Source organism: Coregonus clupeaformis, chromosome 37 (assembly GCF_020615455.1).
Source record: "Coregonus clupeaformis isolate EN_2021a chromosome 37, ASM2061545v1, whole genome shotgun sequence".
NCBI lineage: Eukaryota > Metazoa > Chordata > Actinopteri > Salmoniformes > Salmonidae > Coregonus > Coregonus clupeaformis.
Window position 1 is genome coordinate 14,814,935 of NC_059228.1, and position 21,659 is coordinate 14,836,593.

Below are 21,659 nucleotides of genomic sequence, written 5' to 3' on the forward strand. Positions count from 1 at the left end.
AGATAGAAGGCAGAAAATAGCCTGGATGTTTTTCTTCCTACGACTATTCCCTTTTCAGGACACTACTTTTGACCAGGGCCCATAGGGATCTGCAGCATTATGTAGGCAATAGGGTGCCATGTCGGACGCAGCCATAGTCCTCTACAGCTAACGACTAGGACGGTAATGTGTGTTAATATCAAGTCCATGTCACGATCGTCATTCATAGAGGAGGACCAAGGCGCAGCGTTGAATGCGAACATTTTATTTATTAGAATGATCACACGATCAAAACAACAAAACGAAAACGTGACGTCCCTGGTTACATAAACAAACCAACACGGAACAAGAAACCACAAATAATGAATGCCTAACGGCTACCTAAGTATGACTCCCAATCAGAGACAACGAGCTACAGCCGTCTCTGATTGGGAGCCACCCTGGCCAACATAGATATACAACAACTAGAACATAAACAAATGAAAACTCACACCCTGGCTCAACATACTAGAGTCCCCAGAGCCAGGGCGTGACAGTACCCCCCCCTAAAGGCGCGGACTCCGACCGCGCCAACCAAATACAACAGGGGAGGGACCGGGTGGGCACTCCGCCTCGGCGGCGGATCCGGCTCCGGACATGACCCCCACTCCTTCTCTAACCCCCCAAAGTACCCCTGGTCCGGTCTGGCCCTGCTGACCAGAGCTGAACTGAACACTGGTGGAGCGGATTGCTCTAGCTCCGGCGTGACGCAGCACCTGACCGGTGCCGGACCCGCCACCGGTGGAACAGGTACGGGCCGTGCCGGACTGACGACGCACACCACTGGCTTGGTGTGGGGAGCAGGAGCGGGCCGAGCCGGGCTGACGAAACGCACCACTGACTTGGTGCGGGGAGCAGGAGCGGGCCGGACCGGGCTGACGAAACGCACCACTGACTTGGTGCGGGGAGCAGGAGCGGGCCGGACCGGGCTGACGACGCGCACCACTGACTTGGTGCGGGGAGCAGGAACGGGCCGGACAGGGCTGACGAAACGCACCACTGACTTGGTGCGGGGAGCAGGAATGGGCCGGACTGGGCTGGCGACGCGCACCACAGACTTGGTGCGGAGAGCAGGAACGGGCCGGACAGGGCTGACGAAACGCACCACAGACTTGGTGCGGGGAGCAGGAATGGGCCGGACTGGGCTGGCGACGCGCACCACAGACTTGGTGCGGAGAGCAGGAACGGGCCGGACAGGGCTGACGAAACGCACCACTGACTTGGTGCGGGGAGCAGGAATGGGCCGGGCCGAGCTGGCGATGCGCACCGTAGACTTGGTGCGAGTGGCAGGAACAGGCCGGACCGTACTGGGAACACACACCACTGGCCCTACGTGGGGATCAGGAACAGGCCAGACCGGACTGACAACACACGCCAGTACCTCTCGCCGTGCCTCTACATCTTCCACCCCCTCTTCGACCAGTGGCCCCCGTAACCTGGCGGCCTCCTCTGCCAATCCGCTGGGCCGCTCTGCCGCGGTCTCCTGCTGGCCCGTCGTCCACGGCGTTAGCCCCCCCCTAAAAAATTTCTGGGCGTCTCCCCTACCCGTGGACCAGGTCTCCATGTCCCTCGCCAGCCTTTCGCCCTTCTGCCACAATGTCAAGCCCTTCTCTTCCTCACTCGGCTTGACCCAGTCGAGGAGGCGAAGGAGATCTGTTAGGGATCTCCCTGGCGATGGCTCCTGGACACGCTGCTTGGTCACATCTTGGTGGTTTCTTCTGTCACGATCGTCATTCATAGAGGAGGACCAAGGCGCAGCGTTGAATGCGAACATTTTATTTATTAGAATGATCACACGATCAAAACAACAAAACGAAAACGTGACGTCCCTGGTTACATAAACAAACCAACACGGAACAAGAAACCACAAATAATGAATGCCTAACGGCTACCTAAGTATGACTCCCAATCAGAGACAACGAGCTACAGCCGTCTCTGATTGGGAGCCACCCTGGCCAACATAGATATACAACAACTAGAACATAAACAAATGAAAACTCACACCCTGGCTCAACATACTAGAGTCCCCAGAGCCAGGGCGTGACAGTCCATTCTGTCATGGAAGGTATCATTAGATGTGAGAGAGCACAGTGCCTGGTAGTCTTTGTAACCACATAGAAGTACTGAGGAGCAGGAAAATAACCCTAGGAGAGCGCAAATTGACACGGAGGACGAATCAGAGTTGTTGCTTTTCACAGTGACACCAGCACTATTCTGCCTAGAGACTCTATATCCATCTCATCATTATTATCAATTCATTATGATGATTAACATGCTTACAGCTTCAGCCCAGCCCTCTTTATCTTACATAACACTTGTATCAAATCCACTGCATTAGGCTTAGTGGGATTACCCAAGCAGACAATGAATGGAGAGCGAGAGGGACCCATGAGAACTAATGCGCTTTTTCCTACTAATAAATTATACAGCAAGCACGGCGCCATACTGTTACAGAGTACCATGAGAAGATCAGTTAAACTTTGAACAGCAGATTGGAAAAGGAAAGTTCACCGATTGGAAATTATGAGTGGCCATGAATCCATAGGGAGGGATTAGGGAAACCCATCTTTCACCGGATAGACAGATTGAGAACAGGAGGAGAAGGAGTGGAAGACCTTGAGGAAATGGGGATTGAGGCAAGGGCATCCACGGGGTGAGAGAGGGAGGAGAGTGTTTGTGAAACAGAGAACTGATCTCATCAGATATACAGTGCCTTGCAAAAGTATTCATCCCCCTTGGCGTTTTTCCTATTTTGTTGCATTTCAACCTGTAATTGAAATTCATTTTTATTTGGATGTCATGTAATGGACAGACACAAAATAGTCCAAATTGGTGAAGTGAAATGAAAAAAATAACTTGTTTCTAAAAATTCTAAAAAATTAATAACGGAAAAGTGGTGCGTGCATATGTATTCACCCCCTTTGCTATGAAGCCCCTAAATAAGTTCTCATCATGTTCTATCACAATATAGATGGAAGCTACTACAGTCTTGTTGCAGCGAGGGAGATAGTGAGAGAGAGAGAGAGAGAGAGAGAGAGAGAGAGAGAGAGAGAGAGAGAGAGAGAGAGAGAGAGAGAGAGAGAATAAGGAGAGAAAGAGAGAAATAGAGAGAGGAAGGAGCTCAGAAAGACAGCCATTGATCTCAGACATCTGAGTGAATCACCCGGGTGTGTGTGTTCTAAAACACAAAACAACATGGTATTTGTCACAAAGGATTAAGCAGACAGACAAAAGACGGACAGGCTTTATCTTAATTCATTTTTCCTCAATTCCTTGAATAATGTTTTTGCACCACCTCCAAACACATAGGAGAAAAAGGTTTGAGGGACGGACAGACAGACAGATCATGGAACAGCCTCCCTCTGAGATCCAGAGTTGTGGCCATGGAACAGAACATAGTCTAGGCCTGAGAGAGAGAGAGAGAGAGAGAGAGAGAGAGAGAGAGAGAGAGAGAGAGAGAGAGAGAGAGAGAGAGAGAGAGAGAGAGAGAGAGAGAGAGAGAGAGAGAGAGAGAGAGAGAGAGAGAGAGAGAGAGAGAGAGAGAGAGAGAGAGAGAGAGAGAGAGAGAGAGAGAGAGAGAGAGAGAGAGAGAGAGAGAGGGGGGGGGAGAGAGACAAAGAGATAGAGAGGGAGAGAGAGAGAGGTCTGGTGTGATACCAGCATTACCAACTCCTCACTAGAGATAATGTAGCATAGAGCTCTGACTCATCTACTTACTGCATGATGCTCCTGTTATGTGGTTTTAAGCCTCTGCTTTGGAACAGGCCAAGTCAGATCTGTCCCTCCATAACCCTCCCTCCCTCCACAGAGGGACAAACGGTGTGGATCTTAAGCAGTGTGTGTGTGTGTGTGTGTGTGTGTGTGTGACTAATAAACAGCTCAGCCTGCTTTGCGTGCAGGGGGGTGTAATCTTAATAACTACTTAACTACTTATTACATATTTATCACTACTTATCACACTCACAATCAGACGCTATAATGAGGAAGTGTACGTAACAAGTCAACTAGCAACCAACAGCAAATTATACTGTTATACACCAATTAAAAATGCAAAATGTCTTAAATAACAAAGCAAGGTTGCCTTTTCAACATCCACGTCTCTAAACCTGTTGCAGTGACAATTCAAATCTCAGTTGAATACATATTGTACATTCATAATCCACTCAGCTCTCTCCTTATCATCCATAGGAGTCACAGAGCCTTCTCACAGTCTCACACTGTTATTATAAAGCTGAGTCAAATCAGGGAAACTTTCTGAGTAGTAGAACTGTAGAATTTGTTGTCTCTGTCCCAAATGGCACTGTATTACCTACATAGTGCACAACTTTTGACCCGGTCAAAAGACCCTGGTCAAAAGTCGTACACTATAAAAGGGAAAAGGGTGCCATTTGGGTCGCAACATAACTGTATAACTTTATGTCTCTCACATTGTGTTCAATTTGTTTCTGATGCATCAATTTACCAAACACAATTTCAAATCAAATCAAATTTTATTTGTCACATGTTTCGTAAACAACAGTGCTTACTTACAGGCCCTTCCCATTAATTTCATATGGATAAGAGTGTGGAAAGAGAGAGAGAGTGAGAGAGAGACTGTGTGTGTGTGTGTGTGTGTGTGTGTGTGTGTGTGTGTGTGTGTGAGAAAGAGAAAGAGATGGAGAGAGAGAGAGAGAGAGAGAGAGAGAGAGAGAGAGAGAGAGAAAGAGATGGAGAGAGAGAGAGAGAGAGAGAGAGAGAAAGAGAAAGAGATGGAGGAGAGAGAGAGAGAGAGAGAGAGAGAGAAAGAGAAAGAGATGGAGAGAAAGAGAGAGAGAGAGAGAGAGAGAGAGAGAGAGAGAGAGAGAGAGAGAGAGAGAGAGAGAGAGAGAGAGAGAGAGAGAGAGTTAAATTATTCAGTGAGCATCTGAGGAGCGTTGAGAGTTGCTTTCTGAGGAAGCAGCTGACTAACACAGAATTCTAAGTAGAGGCAAGTCCTCCCCCTCTCTCTCCCCCTTCCTTTTCTTGGAGACACTAAAAAGATGAGTTGTCTGTCTGTTACGGCCAGATGGGCTGCGCTCTGTGACTAAACGCCAGGCACAACCACACACACACACACGCACACGCACACGCACACGCTTCCACTAATTAGCATGCAGGGTAAGCCTTTTCTCTCTCCTCTCCTCCGTTCCATCCTCCTCTCCTCCAATGGCTCCAGAGGGAGGAAAGAAATCACCTCCGTTTATCCCTCCATCCTTGAGAGGAATAAACAGATCTTAGCCACAGGGAGAGATGAAATTGTGCCAAGCAGAGGGATGGAAGGAGGGATGGAGAGATGTTAGCACAGAGAGAGAGAGACAGAGAGAGAGACAGAGAGACAGAGAGAGAGAGAGAGAGAGAGAGAGAGAGAGAGAGAGAGAGAGCGAGAGCGAGAGAGAGAGAGAGAGGTACTACTTACAAAAGGCCCCAGACCTTATCCTCTCACACATAGAGACAGTACAGACACACAGAGACGTAAGCCTATTAGAATATAGCCTCTCTGTCAAGGATGCAGACATAAAGCATGGTTATAATACGTGACTGCAGCTATCTAATTCACAAATGATTATAGAGTCTTCAAGCTGAGAGTGTGTCTGCATCCTTCCATCCGGATGTGCATGCACCTGTGTGTGGGTTGTGTTGTTTACATTCCTCCCTAAGCCTCCACCCCAAGCAGACACCAAGCTGGCACTCAGGGAATTATATGGGACTTTAAACAAATTGGAAACCGCACATCCTGAGGCCACATTCATTAATGGCTGGTGACTTTTATCAAAGGGAATCTAAAATTCCATCAACATCTCCTGTCTCACGAAAGCTGGATCACTGCTATACTCCTTTCTGAGACGGATACCTCGTCCCCCATTCGGCAAATCAGACCATGCATCAATCCTGATTATACCAGCCTATAGGCAGAAATTAAATCAAGAAGCGACCGTGGTTAGATCTGATACACGCTGGTCTGACCAATCAGAATATATGCTACAGGACTGTTTTGATCACATAGTGTTTTCCATAAGGCCCGGCTGTCGGCTAAACCAGGGTTTCCCAAACCCGGTCTCTGATTGGGGATCATGGGAGGAGATATTAGCCGGTAAAGGACCCTGGGCGAAGGAAGAAGCCCAGGCAGGAGAGGATCAACGGCGACGCCGACGTGCACAACGACGAAGGAGGCCCGAGAGGCAACCCCAAGAAAAAAATTTGGGGGGCACACGGGGTGGTCGACGAAGCAGCAGGAGGCCGTGAAAAGGCTGACTGTGGAGGAGGAGGAGGCCGCTATAGTAGAGGCCCTCCAAGACATGCAGCTCAGCACTCTGAGAGAGGAGACCACCTTATGGGGGCTGATAGCTCAGAGGGAGCAGGGTTTCTCCCTTCAGAGGGAGGCGCTGCAGGAGGCTCACAGGGAGAAGGAGTCAGTGGATGCACTGAGACAGGAGTTGGCCAGGCAACAGGAGGAGCGTGTCTCCAGTCCGGCACGGCCCGTGCCTGCTCCTCGCACCAAACCAGTGGTGCGTGTCTCCAGTCCGGCACGGCCCGTGCCTGCTCCACGCTCCAGACCTCCAGTGCGCCTCCACGGCCCAGTATATCCTGCGCCGGTCCTACGCACTGTGTCGCCAGTGCGCCTTCACAGCCCAGTGCGTCCTGTGCCCGCGCCCCGCACTTGCCGGGCTAAAGTGAGCATCCAGCCAGGACAGGTTGTGCCAGCTCCACGCTCCAGACCTCCAGTGCGCCTCCACGGCCCAGTATATCCTGCGCCGGCTCTATGCACTGTGTCGCCAGTGCGCCTTCACAGCCCAGTGCGTCCTGTGCCCGCACCCCGCACTTGCCGGGATAAAGGGAGCATCCAGCCAGGAAGGGTCGTGCCTGCTCCTCGCACCAAACCAGTGGTGCGTGTCTCCAGCACGGTGCGCCCCGTACCTGCTCCTCACACAAAACCAGTGGTGCGTGTCCCTAGCCCGGTATGGCCCGTGCCTGCTCCTCACACCAGACTAGTGGTGCGTGTCCCCAGCCCGGTACGGTCCAGTCCAGGGTCAGAGCAGTCCGCTCCACCGGTGCCTAGTCTAGCTCCGGTCAGCTGCTCCACTCCAGTGCCAGAGCAGTCCACTCCACCGGTGCCTAGTCCAGCCCCGGTCAGCTGCTCTAGTCCAGAGCCAGAGCAGTCCGCTCCACCAGGGTCTAGTTCAGCTCCGGTCAGCGGCTCCACTCCAGTGCCAGAGCAGTCCGCTCCACCGGTGCCCAGTCCAGGTCCGGTCGTCTACTCTCCCACACCAGGGTCCAGACAGGACTTGGTGCATCGCGGGAGGACTGCAGAGCCAGAACCAGATGTCGGCCCCTCTCCAGGGTCGAGGGCTCCCACACCAGGGTCCAGACAGGACTTGGTGCATCATGGGAGGACTGCCGAGCCGGAACCAGACGTCGGCCCCTCTCCAGGGTTGAGGGCTCCCACACCAGGGTCAAGACAGGACTTGGTGCATTGTGGGAGGACTGAGAGGGGGAGCATCGCGCCGGGGTCCAGACCGGACCGGGCGTGCAAAGGGGAGGCAGGATGGGTGACTCCAGTGGTCCTCTGTAGCTCAGCTGGTAGAGCCCGGCGCTTGTAACGCCAAGGTAGTGGGTTCGATCCCCGGGACCACCCATACACAAAAATGTATGCACGCATGACTGTAAGTCGCTTTGGATAAAAGCGTCTGCTAAATGGCTTATTATTATTATATTTATTAAACATGTACACATACCACGCTGCACCTTGGTCCTTTACATAACGAGCGTGACAGAGGGAGAACATGATGCTTCTTCATTGTCTCCTGTGAGTGAATTTATGCGTCCCATGTAATGTACAGTAAGTGGTAACGATGAGTTGAAATCAACTGAATTATTATTTTGTGGAACATTCAGTCGGGGGCATAGGCTATTTACTGTTTGATTGACGACCGAAAAGCTTGTGTTAACTAGTTTATAAAAGGCGTTGAACTGACTGAATAAAGTAAATATCCTGTATCCCTTTATCCTGCTATTCACAAATCATACAACGTAGTTACAGTGGGAAGAACAAGTATTTGATACACTGCCGATTTTGCAGGTTTTCCTACTTACAAAGCATGTAGAGGTCTGTAATTTTTATCATAGGTACACTTCAACTGTGAGATAATCCAGAAAATCACATTGTAAAAATCCAGAAAATCACATTGTATGATTTTTAAGTAATTCATTTGCATTTGATTGCATGACATAAGTATTTGATCACCTACCAACCAGTAAGAATTCCGGCTCTCACAGACCTGTTAGTTTTTCTTTAAGAAGCCCTCCTGTTCTCCACTCATTACCTGTATTAACTGCACCTGTTTGAACTCGTTACCTGTATAAAAGACACCTGTCCACACACTCAATCAAACAGACTCCAACCTCTCCACAATGGCCAAGACCAGAGAGCTGTGTAAGGACATCAGGGATAAAATTGTAGACCTGCACAAGGCTGGGATGGGCTACAGGACAATAGGCAAGCAGCTTGGTGAGAAGGCAACAACTGTTGGCGCAATTATTAGAAAATGGAAGAAGTTCAAGATGACGCTCAATCACCCTCGGTCTGGGGCTCCATGCAAGATTTCACCTCGTGGGGCATCAATGATCATGAGGAAGGTGAGGGATCAGCCCAGAACTACACGGCAGGACCTGGTCAATGACCTGAAGATAGCTGGGACCACAGTCTCAAAGAAAACCATTAGTAACACACTATGCCGTCATGGATTAAAATCCTGCAGCGCACGCAAGGTCCCCCTGCTCAAGCCAGCGCATGTCCAGGCCCGTCTGAAGTTTGCCAATGACCATCTGGATGATCCAGAGGAGGAATGGGAGAAGGTCATGTGGTCTGATGAGACAAAAATATAGCTTTTTGGTCTAAACTCCACTCGCCGTGTTTGGAGGAAGAAGAAGGATGAGTACAACCCCAAGAACACCATCCCAACCATGAAGCATGGAGGTGGAAACATCATTCTTTGGGGATGCTTTTCTGCAAAGGGGACAGGACGACTGCACCGTATTGAGGGGAGGATGGATGGGGCCATGTATCGCGAGATCTTGGCCAACAACCTCCTTCCCTCAGTAAGAGCATTGAAGATGGGTCGTGGCTGGGTCTTCCAGCTTGACAACGACCCAAAACACACAGCCAGGGCAACTAAGGAGTGGCTCCGTGAAGAAGCATCAAGGTCCTGGAGTGGCCTAGCCAGTCTCCAGACCTGAACCCAATAGAAAATCTTTGGAGGGAGCTGAAAGTCCGTATTGCCCAGCGACAGCCCCGAAACCTGAAGGATCTGGAGAAGGTCTGTATGGAGGAGTGGGCCAAAATCCCTGCTGCAGTGTGTGCAAACCTGGTCAAGACCCACAGGAAACGTATGATCTCTGTAATTGCAAACAAAGGTTTCTGTACCAAATATTAAGTTCTGCTTTTCTGATGTATCAAATACTTATGTCATGCAATAAAATGCAAATGAATTACTTAAAAATCATACAAGGTGATTTTCTGGATTTTTGTTTTAGATTCCGTCTCTCACAGTTGAAGTGTACCTATGATAAAAATTACAGACCTCTACATGCTTTGTAAGTAGGAAAACCTGCAAAATCGGCAGTGTATCAAATACTTGTTCTCCCCACTGTATATGCCCATGATATCGCATCGGGACAAGCAGTGGTCAAATTGGGATTCGGATGGAGGGGGGGGGGAAATAAAATACTAAACAATATATAAAAGCAAAAAAGCACATAACAGCATAGGGACCTTCTTGGGGGGTTACTGTGAGAAGGTCAGTTCTGGTGACTTTTTAATAGGATATTCTACTCCAAAATGAATGAAAATAAAATGATGCTGACATCTAAAATAAAAAATTTCCCTCCAGAAATTAGCCCAATAACATATTGGTCCATATTATCAGTGGCTATTAATAAACAGGCTGAGGGGTTTCCCATCTACATTTACCCTATTGGGCTAATCATTAGCTAGATCACAATCTCTTAAGTCCAAACATTAGGCTAGCTTTTTGCTAGTTAGCAACATATTGATGACTTGAATGTCCCCCAAAAAACATGTTTTCCCTTGACTGCATTAAGAATGTTGTAAAATAATTGGGCATGCATATTTCTCTCCCTGTGCGGCACTCGCAATTTGAATGCACCTTGAGAGGAATATTATTTTCTTGCATAGGATGCAATAGGCTGAACAATTGAATAGGTCAACTATTGTTCTATGCAGTTGTCTGATTTTGCTGTTGCTTACTCGTGTTGTTGGGTGTTGAAAATTAAATGATGTGGACAACAATTTTTCATTAGATAATTCAAAATTCACATAACCAAAAGGTACTGGGTCTTAGCTCCGCCTGGCTCTGATTTGGATCACAGGTGCCGGGCCTCGGACCTGGCGGGACCCGGACCAATTTAACCCCTGGGGACAAGTAAACCAAATATCTTGTTTGTATTTTCCTAGGATTCGAGACTTGCCAGTGACCACTAAAGTGACTCATCAGTGTAGCCTAGTGATGGGTTGGGTTGTTTGCGAACACATTTGTCACGCCCTGGCTCTGGGGACTCTTAAATGTTGAGCCAGGGTGTGGACTTGTTATGTTTAGTTTTCATTGGTTTTTGTTCTAGATCGTTTAGTTTCTATGTTGGCCAGGGTGGTTCCCAATCAGAGACAGCTGTAGCTCATTGTCTCTGATTGGGGACCATACTTAGGCAGGCTTGTGGCATGTTAGGTTGTGGGATCTTGTTCCGTAAGGTTTGTTTTGGTGTTAACCTAGGACTTCACGTATCGTTTGGTTTGTTGTTTTGTTCGTGTGGTGTACTACGAATAAAATGTACGCTTATCACGCTGCGCCTTGGTCCACTTCTCTTAACGATCGTGACAAAATTGCTCTTTTTGAACAGATCTTTTAGGTGAACGGAACCAAATCGCATCGGTGAACGAGCCGTTAATTTGGCTCCCTAATTTGCATACTGGTAGGCTACTACTACTACTTTTTGGTGATTATCTGCTGATAAACTATGAAAACATTCTATGAAGATGTTGAATCCTCACTGCAGGAACAATAGGTAGTGGGGAGAGAGCCTCATTCTGACCAAAATATGATACAAGAAAATAGATTGAAGGTTATAAAAGCTAATGACATGATACTTACTGTATATGGTATTATTAAAGATATTGATACAGTATAAGCCTACTGATTTGATTAAAGTGTTGACCATGGAGTAGTCAACTGCTGCTTACTGTGTAGCAAAGACCATGTTTAACACCTGCTTCATTCTTCAATCATACCTGTACATCTATTCATGGACGCCTGACTTTGTATAAAAGTGGGGTGCACAATCTGTTAGGGGGTCTGGGGGTCCTCCCCCTGAAAATGTTGCATTTTTAAGACCATTTTCCCAACAGAGAATGAATGTTTACTTGACAGAACACAACCTTTTTTCTTAGGTATTTGCCACAATAAACTAAATTGAAAGAGTAGACTAGATTTCGTTTTTTTGCAACAATACATTTTTTAAAAACTAGATTGACTAGTTTTTCTGACTCGATTACTAATCTACTGCCTTCCTTCAAAGTCCAACCACAGATATTGATTGACAGGTCTGAAACCCTACCAACTTCCTGCCCCCTCCCCTGACTATCCCACCCACAGTGATTCCAAACTGTTAGTGATAGTTCACCCAAATTACAAAATGACACAAACATCATTGTGGCAATTCATATCTGCAAGTAAAACTGTAAATATGACTTGAATCTCAAGAGAAAACAGGTTTAATGTTAAAAAAGGTTACTTAGAAAATCTTACTTAGAAAATAGTCCTGATCATATAGGCCTAGGCCTAGACGATATCCAAAACAACTAACACACTGAATTCATACATTTTCTGTCATTTTAATTGCAAACTCATGTCTTTCTACTCAGTACCACAACTCGGTTTACCAATCTGGGAGGTAAAGTCGTTAAAGTATTGAATAATTTAGCTGCGTATTTCAGATGTAATCAAGGCATTAGAATGTACCAGTGGCCACCAAAATAGAGCACTTTCTGCTATTTTATTCCCCAGGGGGCATGCCGCCGCGAACCCCCACAGCCTGGAACTCTCTGGCTGGCAAATTTATCTATTTGGCTGGCTACTCCATGTACTTACAGAAAACACTGCCACGTGGACTGGGAAATGTTCCGACAGTAACATTGAAGAGTACACAGACTCAGTCACGGGGTTCATCAGGAAATCCATAGAGGATGTTGTCCCAACAGTGACTATTCACACATATCCCAACCAGAAACCATGGGTAAATGGCAACATCAGCGCAAAACTGAGATTGCAGACCAATGCATTTAACTCAAGCCGGGTGTCTGGGGATATGGATGAATACAAGAAGACCAGCTACGACCTCCGAAAATCTATCAAAGACGCAAAAAGAGGGACAAAGTGGAATTGCATTTCAACGGCTCTGACACGAGACTACAAACAATCACAGATTATAAAAGGAAAACCAGCTGCGTGGCGAACACCAATGCCTCTTTCCCAGACAAGCTAAACAGTTTTTATGATTGCTTCGAGGTAAACAACACTGATCCTCCTATGAGGGCCCCTGTTTCTTAAGAGGACTGTGAGCTCTCGATCTCTGTGGCCGACTGAAAGTAAGACTTTCAAGCCAGCCCAAATGGTGTCCCTGGCCGCGTCCTCAGAGCATGCGCAGACCAGCTGGCTGGAGTGTTTACGAACATATTCAACCTCTCCCTGTCCCAGTCTGTAATCCCCATATGCTTCAAGATGTCCACCATTGTCCCTGTACCCAAGCAAACAAAGGTAACCTGCCTAAATGACTATTGCCCTGTAGCACTCACTTGTGTCATCATGAAGTGCTTTGAGAGGCTGGTCATGGACCACATCAGCTCCACCTTACCTGACACGCTGAATCCATTACAATTTGCATACCAACCCAACAGATCCACGGACGACACAATCGCCATTGCACTGCACACTACCCTCACCCACCTGGACATGAGGAATACCTATATGAGAATGCTGTTCATTGACTACAGCTCAGCTTTCAACACCATAGTCCACTCCAAGCTCATTAAACTCAGGGCCCTGGATATGAACACCTCCCTCTGCAACTGGATACTGGACTTCCTGACGGGCAGACCCCATGTGGTGAAGGTAGGCAACAACACCTCTGCCTCGCTGACTCTCAACGCGGGAGCCCCACAGGGGTGTGTGCTAGGCCCCTCCTGTTCTCATTTTACATTTTAGTCATTTAGCAGACGGTCTTATCCAGAGCGACTTAAAGTTAGTGCAATCATCTTAAGACAGCTAGGTGGGACAACCACATACACTATATATACAAAGGTATGTGGACACCCCTTAAAATTTGTGGATTCTGCTATTTCAGCCACACCTGTTGTAGAGAGGTGTATAAAATGGAGCACACAGCCATGCAGCAGTAGAATGGCCTTACTGAAGAGCACATTGACTTACAACGTGGCACCGTCATAGGATGCCACCTTTCCAACAAGTCAGTTCGTCAAATTTATGCTCTGCTAGAGCTGCCCCGGTCTGGAGCAGTGGAAACGCGTTCTCTGGAGTGATGAATCACACTTCACCATCTGGCAGTCCGACGGATTAATTTGGGTTTGGAGGATGCCAGGAGAACGCTACCTGCTCCAATGCATAGTGCCAACTGTAAAGTTTGGTGGAGGAGGAATAATGGTCTGGGTGTCACGGATCCCCCCGGTACTGCTGCTCATTCCGTTCACCAGCTCCGGAGGTCTACGTCACCGGCCTTCTAGGCGTCACTGACCTGGTTCATTACCACCAACCCCGGACTGTCTTGTCTCATTACGCACACCTGGTTCCCATTCCCCCTGATTAGTATGTGTATATATGTGCCCTCTGTTCCCCATTGTCCTTGTCCATTATTATCCCATGTCCGTTGATCTCGTGAGTACGTTGTATTATAGTTTACATGCCGAGTAATTGTGCACTTGTTATTACGGGACTTGTCCCGTGTATTATTTAGAGGTTTAAACGCTCTTTTGTTTGGGTTACAGCCCTGTGTTTTATATACGTGTTTGTTTTGGACTTCATCCACGTCGTTTTCCATGACGTACCTTATGTTGGTAATAAAATAAACTATTACGTGTTCCTGCGCCTGTCTTCTATCAGTATACAACGTGACACTGGGGCTGTTTTTCATGGTTCGGGATAGGCCCCTTAGATTTAGTGAAGGGAAATCTTAACGCTACAGCCTACAATGACATTTTAGACGATTCTGTGCTTCAAACTTTGTGGCAACAGGAGGAAGGCCCTTTCCTGTTTCAGCATGACAATGCCCCCGTGCACAAAGCGAGGTCCATACAGAAATGGTTTGTAGAGATCGTTGTGGAAGAATTTGAATGGCCTGCACAGAGCCTTGACCTCAACCCCATCGAACACCTTTGGGATGAATTGGAATGCAGACTGCGAGCCAGGCCTAATCGCCCAACATCAGTGCCCGACCTCACTAATGCTCTTGTGGCTGAATGGAAGCAAGTCCCCGCAGCAATGTTCCAACATCTAGTGGAAAGCCTTCCCAGAAGAGTGGGGGCTGTTATAGCACCAAAGGGGGGACCAACTCCATATTAATGCCCATGATTTTGGCCATGTAGTGTATCTACCTAAAATACCTCGTACCCCTGCACATTGTTCTGGTACTGGTACTCCCTGTATATAGCTCCATTCTTGTGTATCTTATTTTATATATTAATTAAGGGCATGTCACGGTAAAGTCTACACCAGTTGGATTCGTAGGATGTGACAAATAAAATTTGATCTGATCTCAACCCCTCTCCCTCTTTCTCCTCCTTCTCTTTCTTGACTCATACTGTATCTTCAGGTAGAGTAGAATCCTAAAAAGACCCTGATTGAACTGATCTAGGGAGTGGGGTGAGGAAATTAAGGTCATTCATAAGCATGATGTTAGCTCTACACAAACGTGTTGGTCTGACACCAATATCATGGTCTCTGCTCAGGTATGCAGACCAACAGAGTAGGTAGCTCCAGTGAGTGACAGGGTGCTATGCTAACCCATCAGGAGACGTGATAAATGTACTGAGACATTAGCGGGCGTCAAGGAGACAAACAGCCCCCACAGAGTCACCTGTCAATCATCTGGCACACAGACAGACGACACAAGTGCTAATGAGACGACAGAAAGTGTGTGTGTCTATGTGTACTCATGTTTTTTTTAAATTATTTTGGAATGAGATGTTCGACGAGCAGGGGTCCACATACTTTTGGTCATGTAGTACATCTCAGTCAAGTAGCTCTCAGCAAAGTCAGTGCTAGTAAGGGGGGAAAAGTGCCTGGATTAGGACATGCGCCGCTTCCTGTGTGAGGTAGGATCGTACTCTATGGATGTTGTAGATCATGAACCTGTAGGAGCGAGTCACTGCTTTGATGTTTGCAGAGAACGACAGGTTATTGATTATTGTACTGCAATGTTGAGGGAGCTAGCAAGTATTTCACTGCACCTTTTATACTGAAAACTGTGTACGTGACAAAAGCTGTGTGCGGAGAGACCTTGGTGGGAAAGTTTCACAGGCACCGCAGTGTGTGTGTGTGTGTGTGGCTAACTCAGGCTAAATCCACTCCACCATATGTACAGGTTGAGTGGGCCCTTGTGAACACCTGTGTTGACATGCTGAGGTACTCAGACCCTGATAGACAATAGACCGTATTAGACAGAGTATTGTGTTAGTAAGAGGACAGACACCAGGCAGACAGACATGTTGTCTTAGCATCACACTTTGTTCAGCAGATCACCAGCTGACAGCTACTGAGAGCCCTTCACACACACAAAGAGGTGGAATGGGTTCGCACTAAAAAATATGTTGCATTAAAGCTTACTTCATTATTTACTGTATCAGACGTTTCGACTTTACAGCCTTCTTCAGTGTGTAGGTACAGCCCTTCACACACACACACACACACACACACACACACACACACACACACACACACACACACACACACACACACACACACACACACACACACACACACACACACACACACACACACACACACACACACACACACACACACACACACACACACACACACACACACAGGTACACCCTGCCACCGCCATGACAGCTGTGACACTTCCTGGTAACAGCGTTCTCATTAGTGTCAGCATCCAATCACATTTCTTAAGCAGCACCATGTGACCAGAAGAGATGCGAGGAGACCAGAAAGAGAGGAAAGTGCCACCTTGATGACATTAGAATGCATCTCACGCATCAATGCTTTAAGATCAAAACAGCCTTAAATGATGGATAGAAATATTCTGTTTTCTTTGTTTGTGGAAATATTCTGTTTCCTTTGTTTGTCTCTGTACACACTGTAAGACAGACAAGCATTCAGAGGTACACACTGTCATGACTCTCCTTGAGTGAGGATCAAAGGCCTCATATCAGCTTGGCAAATGGCCGACAACAACCACACCCTCTTACCCACAGGGGGGGCTGTGCCGGTCTTGAGAGAATGCCAAAAGTGTGCAAAGCTGTCATGATTCCATATGTGTCATTTCATAGTTTTGATGTCTTCACTATTATTCTACAATGTAAAAAATTGTAACAATAAAGAAAAACCCTTGAATGAGTAGGTGTGTCCAAACTCTTGACTGGTAGTGTACATATATAAAGAAAAAACATTTTAAAAGACGCACATTTTCTCCTCTCCTCCGCTTCTGACTGCATGTGCGTCCATATAAATAGAATGAATAGAACGGTGTCCCCAAGTCAATGATGGCATAATGAGCGCAGTAGCAGTGTGTGGGTAAAATCACTGAGGAAGCCAAGACAAGCCAGTAAGAAAGCCATATTACAACCTATGTTGTGATAATTGCGTTGTTTGCTCTATAACCCATTCGTTCATAAGCCACTGTGATATACAATAAGGCCGTGACAACAAAAAGAGAAGTCACACGATAATAAATGCAACTACACATAAGTTTGTTTCATCATAAACCGGAGACAAACATCTGTCTGGTGAAGTCCACAAAGCAAATAATGCATGTAACAAACAGTTATATCACCTGCAGCATGGTCAAACAAGTTAATGTTTTTGACAGTTTACTAAACAACTACTGATTTAGAACCACAGAGTTACCACAAGTCAGCACAATGACAAAAGGAGCACTGCCTCCGCTATTCCAGCACCATTTCAACTTAAATATTTAAACATCATCAAATCAACAAGGCTATATATACTTAGTTTAATAGACTGAAAACAAACTTAAAAGATACCAAAAACGACTTAGTCCAATCAATGTTGCTTAACATAATGTGGCTGTCCATTCTGATTTCTGTGTGTGTGTGTGCGTACGCACATGTATAACAAAATATTTGACTCACCCTACTTGTAGACAAGTTGAATGGCAATTCCATTCTCCTCTTTTTCATGTTGGCAAAATGGTCGATGGCTCTGTCATACAGTACACTTTTAGTTTTTGTTGTCATAGGCTACCTATCTAAAATGCTTGCTAGCCTAACTTTCTCACATGGGCATCAATGAACCAGCCTAAGTTAGCTAATTAGTTAACGTGAGCCTACTAGGCTACATATTGAATTTCAATCGTCTCAGGCCTGTGGCACAATATATTCAATTATGGTTAGATCAAAATTGCCTTCATAATTATTGGCCTGTACAGAGAATGAAGTCCAAATCCCCATCTCCATCCATGGCTTAGGAAAGGGCCGATTTAGCAAGCTAGCTACTGCAGGTCATCAACACAAGCAGACCAGAAACAGACACGTTTTTCAGAAAATGATGTTATGCTTACAAAATTATTTGATTGGTGTGAAGCTACATCCAAACTGGCCTCACTTGTGGGGGCGTTTTGCTGCACCAGGTCAAACCCACAGTTGAGTTCAGCTCAACGCTGATTGGCTAATTATTATTTTTATCAAGGGAGGCCAAATGCTTGCTTGCATCAATCAATCAAATGGTACAGCAGCAACATGTCATATTACTTTGGTCCAGACAGCATCAGATACATGGCCTACACATACTGAGACAGAGGGGTGCTGTTTCCTATGCTCAGTGAGATTCAGCCACCTGCGAATTGACGGAAAATTATGAAAACACAGAGAGACGAAAGATAAATTATTATAATATTTTTTATTGTTCAAATAATTGGGGTAGCATGGCTCGCTGTCTTAACCTGTATATTTTCAACCTAGGAGCAAAGCAGGAAGTAAAAGCAGGACGTGTACCCACCAATATGTTTGTTGATTCAACTCAACTGACATTACAACAAATACATTCCATTGCATGAGCCACATCAGTTAACATCATTTGAATAAACAATCTACATTAACATGGAAATTGTTGCTTCACAATACCAGGCAACCATTGCGAGTTTACCCATAGACCCGGTAGAGGTCAATTGAACTCGACCCAAACAATGGAAATGCCAAGGAAACGCGTGGGGGAAATATCCGGAATATCCTCATTGCCCCCAGCAAAATTAGCCTACATTTAAGCTATTGTTTATATGTGTATTTCACACTATGTTGAGATACAAATCGGAGTTCAATGCTTGTGTGGATGTCAACCCCAATACATGTTCATGTCATCGTCACCAATTAACTGCATTGCAGTTAAAAACGACTATGACTACCACCACCGATTTCTGTATGCTAGCTATGCTACCAGCTCATACGAACAGGAGTTAGCATTTAGCAGTCACTTCCTTCTTCTAAACCTGAAAAGGAGACTCGTTTGCTACAACACCTTGCTTGTTTCAGCAAGGAGCATCAATGTTTCATCACAAAACCAACCACAAACTTAAAGCTTCTCCGTATTATACCACTTCAGCTCAGCAGTGGAGCCTCTACACACACACTAGGGTTGGTATCCAGATTTTCATACCGTCATACTGTTTCTGTACCATACCAGGGTATACGTTATTACCGGAAGTGCACACAAAGGGCGCTATTTCTTTAAAAAAGACGCACAAAACAATTCAGGCAACATGGATCTTGATCCTGGAGGGGATTGATTGTCTCTGCTGTAACCAAGAAGCTTGATCTTGACATATAGCCACTTAGCTAGCAAGTTAGCAAACCAAATGCATAGCTGGTGCCCAGAGCTGGATATCATTTAATTGGCACATCTAAGATAGTTAGCTTATAAGCAGTGGCGTAGCACGCACCCCCGCAAGGTATATCCGGTAAGCCTAACACACACACACATCCTCCTCGTTTGACCTTCTGACTCAGCATAGAAACCATTCACAAACTGAAAACTTGTCCAATTCAGCTCAGCAGTGGAGCCTCTACTGTGATGATCTGTGACGGGGCCTCAGTCAAACAGCATTTAGTGAACTGAGCAAGTCTCTACTCACACACACACACACACACACACACACACACACACACACACACACACACACACACACACACACACACACACACACACACACACACACACACACACACACACACACACCAATCTGTCAATGTGGAGTTCCTTGAATCACAGTTACACCAAGTAGTATCAAAACATGACACGGTGTGGGTCACAATGAATCCTGCTATTTGTTTATTTAAAGTGTGCCATACTGCCAAAAGAATGTTGTACCAAACAACGTCCTCCTCCAAAACGCCCCACAATAAGACCATGACCTTTGACCCTACCTGTTTGTCCTTGTCCTTGGCCTTTCCACTGCTGCTGACCCGGGAGGAAGGGACATCACGGGGGATGACAGAGATCTGGTGCAGTGGCATGTTCATCCCAGCGGAAACCACCGGACTGGTCGTACTCACACACACACTTCCTGTCTTGCTGCTGCTGCCACGGCAACAGGCATGACGGGCATAAACCCTACTCCTACACTGCTCTGGAGAGGAAAAAGAGGCGAAAGAGGAGAGACAGGGTTAGACATACAGTACATAGACAGCACTTACACGTATCACATTTATTTTCAAAAGTTATTTGAATTTGTAGCCATTTTCCTTTCTTTTCTCATCAGCGTGATGAAAACACATTGACAGAGAGAAGAGTCTGAACAGCACATGTTGTGAATTCTAAAACTATAGTCTGAACATCCCATAATAGCATATTGACACAGAGGGGAGAGAATGAACCATGGTATGAATAGGCCATGATAACACATTGACCTTCAACATTGAGAAAGGTCTGAATTGCCCATAATAGGCACATCGATGGGGAGAGAAGACTGAACCTTTTCTCTGAACAGCTTATGCTATGAAGGCGGAACCACAATCTAAGCAGCACCATCATGGGTAATTCCTCACGAAACCAGGACAAAAAAAAAAGATTTGCACAACATTTCATCCATAGAATGGTCATTTGGGGGAAGAATTGTTGACTTATATTTTTCAAGATTCATAAATAATTGTATGAACATTTTTATTGAAATCAAAATACTACTCATATTGCAGAGCAAGTGGTAAAGTTTAATATGATACCAATGTTTGTTTTGTAGTACTTACTACAGATAAAACACTATGGAGTCTTAAAGGAGGCCTTTGTAAGGCCAAAATGTCATAAATATGCCACATTTTATAAATTATTTCTCAATTATGGTTTTAGATACAAATGTCAAATATATGTCAACAATCCTTAATCCAAATGACCATTATATGGATTAAATGTGAGAAGAAACAAAAAATCATGGTCTTTTTTTGTCCTGGTTTTGTGAAGAATCACCCTGATAACACATTGACAGGGCCTGAAGCAGCCCGAGGTGAGAAGTTATGAAAATACACTTGATAAATATATGGTTTCTATTTCTGCTAATGCAGCCATCTGCAGTGCACAGCCACTGACAGCAATTACTGTAAGGTTCAACCCCTCTGGTGTGTGGGTGTGTGTGTGTATGTGCATGCATGCGAGTGCCTGCAAGTGTAGGGGCGGACGTGCATCCGTTTACACGTTTGTGTGTGTGTGTGTGTGTGTGCCAATGCTGGAGATGTAGGCTACTGGCAAGGGAGAGAGGAATATGTCATATTGAAGTCTTAGGCGAAGCCTGTGAACTACAACATCCAGGTCAAGGGCACTGGGCAAAACTGTTGGAGGACATCTACCATCACCGTAGTGCTAGGACTCTATTTGTGGAGGGAGGGAACAGGTGGAACACAGGAAGAAAAAGAAGACAGAGAGGAAGAGGGGTGCATCACTAATCAAGTGCTGTCTGAAAGTAGAGGTGGGTTCTGTTCCTCTCTCAGTAGAGGTTAGGGATATCTCAGGGGGTCTCCGGTAGTCTCTCCCAAAGCTCCCAAGGACATTATAGACCCCAAGGACAAGGCACTGCAGGGAGACTAACAAGGGGACCTGACACTATCACAGACAGAGATGAATTAAATAGCGGGGTCACCAGAAAGGCTTTTCATGATGTAATGAGAGAGAAGGAGAGCAGGAGAGAGGGATACAGAGAAAAAGAGATGGGAGAGAGTGAAGGAGGGAAGAGAGAGGGAAGTAGAGGGTTAGAGAGAGAGAGATAGAGAGCGAAGGAGAGGGTTAGAGAGAGAGACACAACTGTCTATGAGCTCCTCTCCAGTGAGACAGTGAGTCCAGAGAAATGTGAGTCCAGAG

General features: G+C 46.2%; 1 protein-coding gene across 3 annotated transcripts in view; it reads right to left on the reverse strand.

The window, feature by feature from the left end:
• The window catches only part of LOC121553706 (E3 ubiquitin-protein ligase MARCHF8-like), a 161,557-nt gene that overhangs the window by 98,534 nt on the left and 41,364 nt on the right, over positions 1 to 21,659 (reverse strand). For all 3 annotated transcript variants that reach the window (XM_041867027.2, XM_041867028.2, XM_041867026.2), the window contains exon 2: positions 19,739 to 19,941. In XM_041867027.2, the coding sequence (XP_041722961.1) occupies positions 19,739 to 19,834 (96 nt within the window). In that variant the 5' untranslated portion in view covers positions 19,835 to 19,941. The remainder of the gene's footprint in view (positions 1 to 19,738; positions 19,942 to 21,659) is intronic.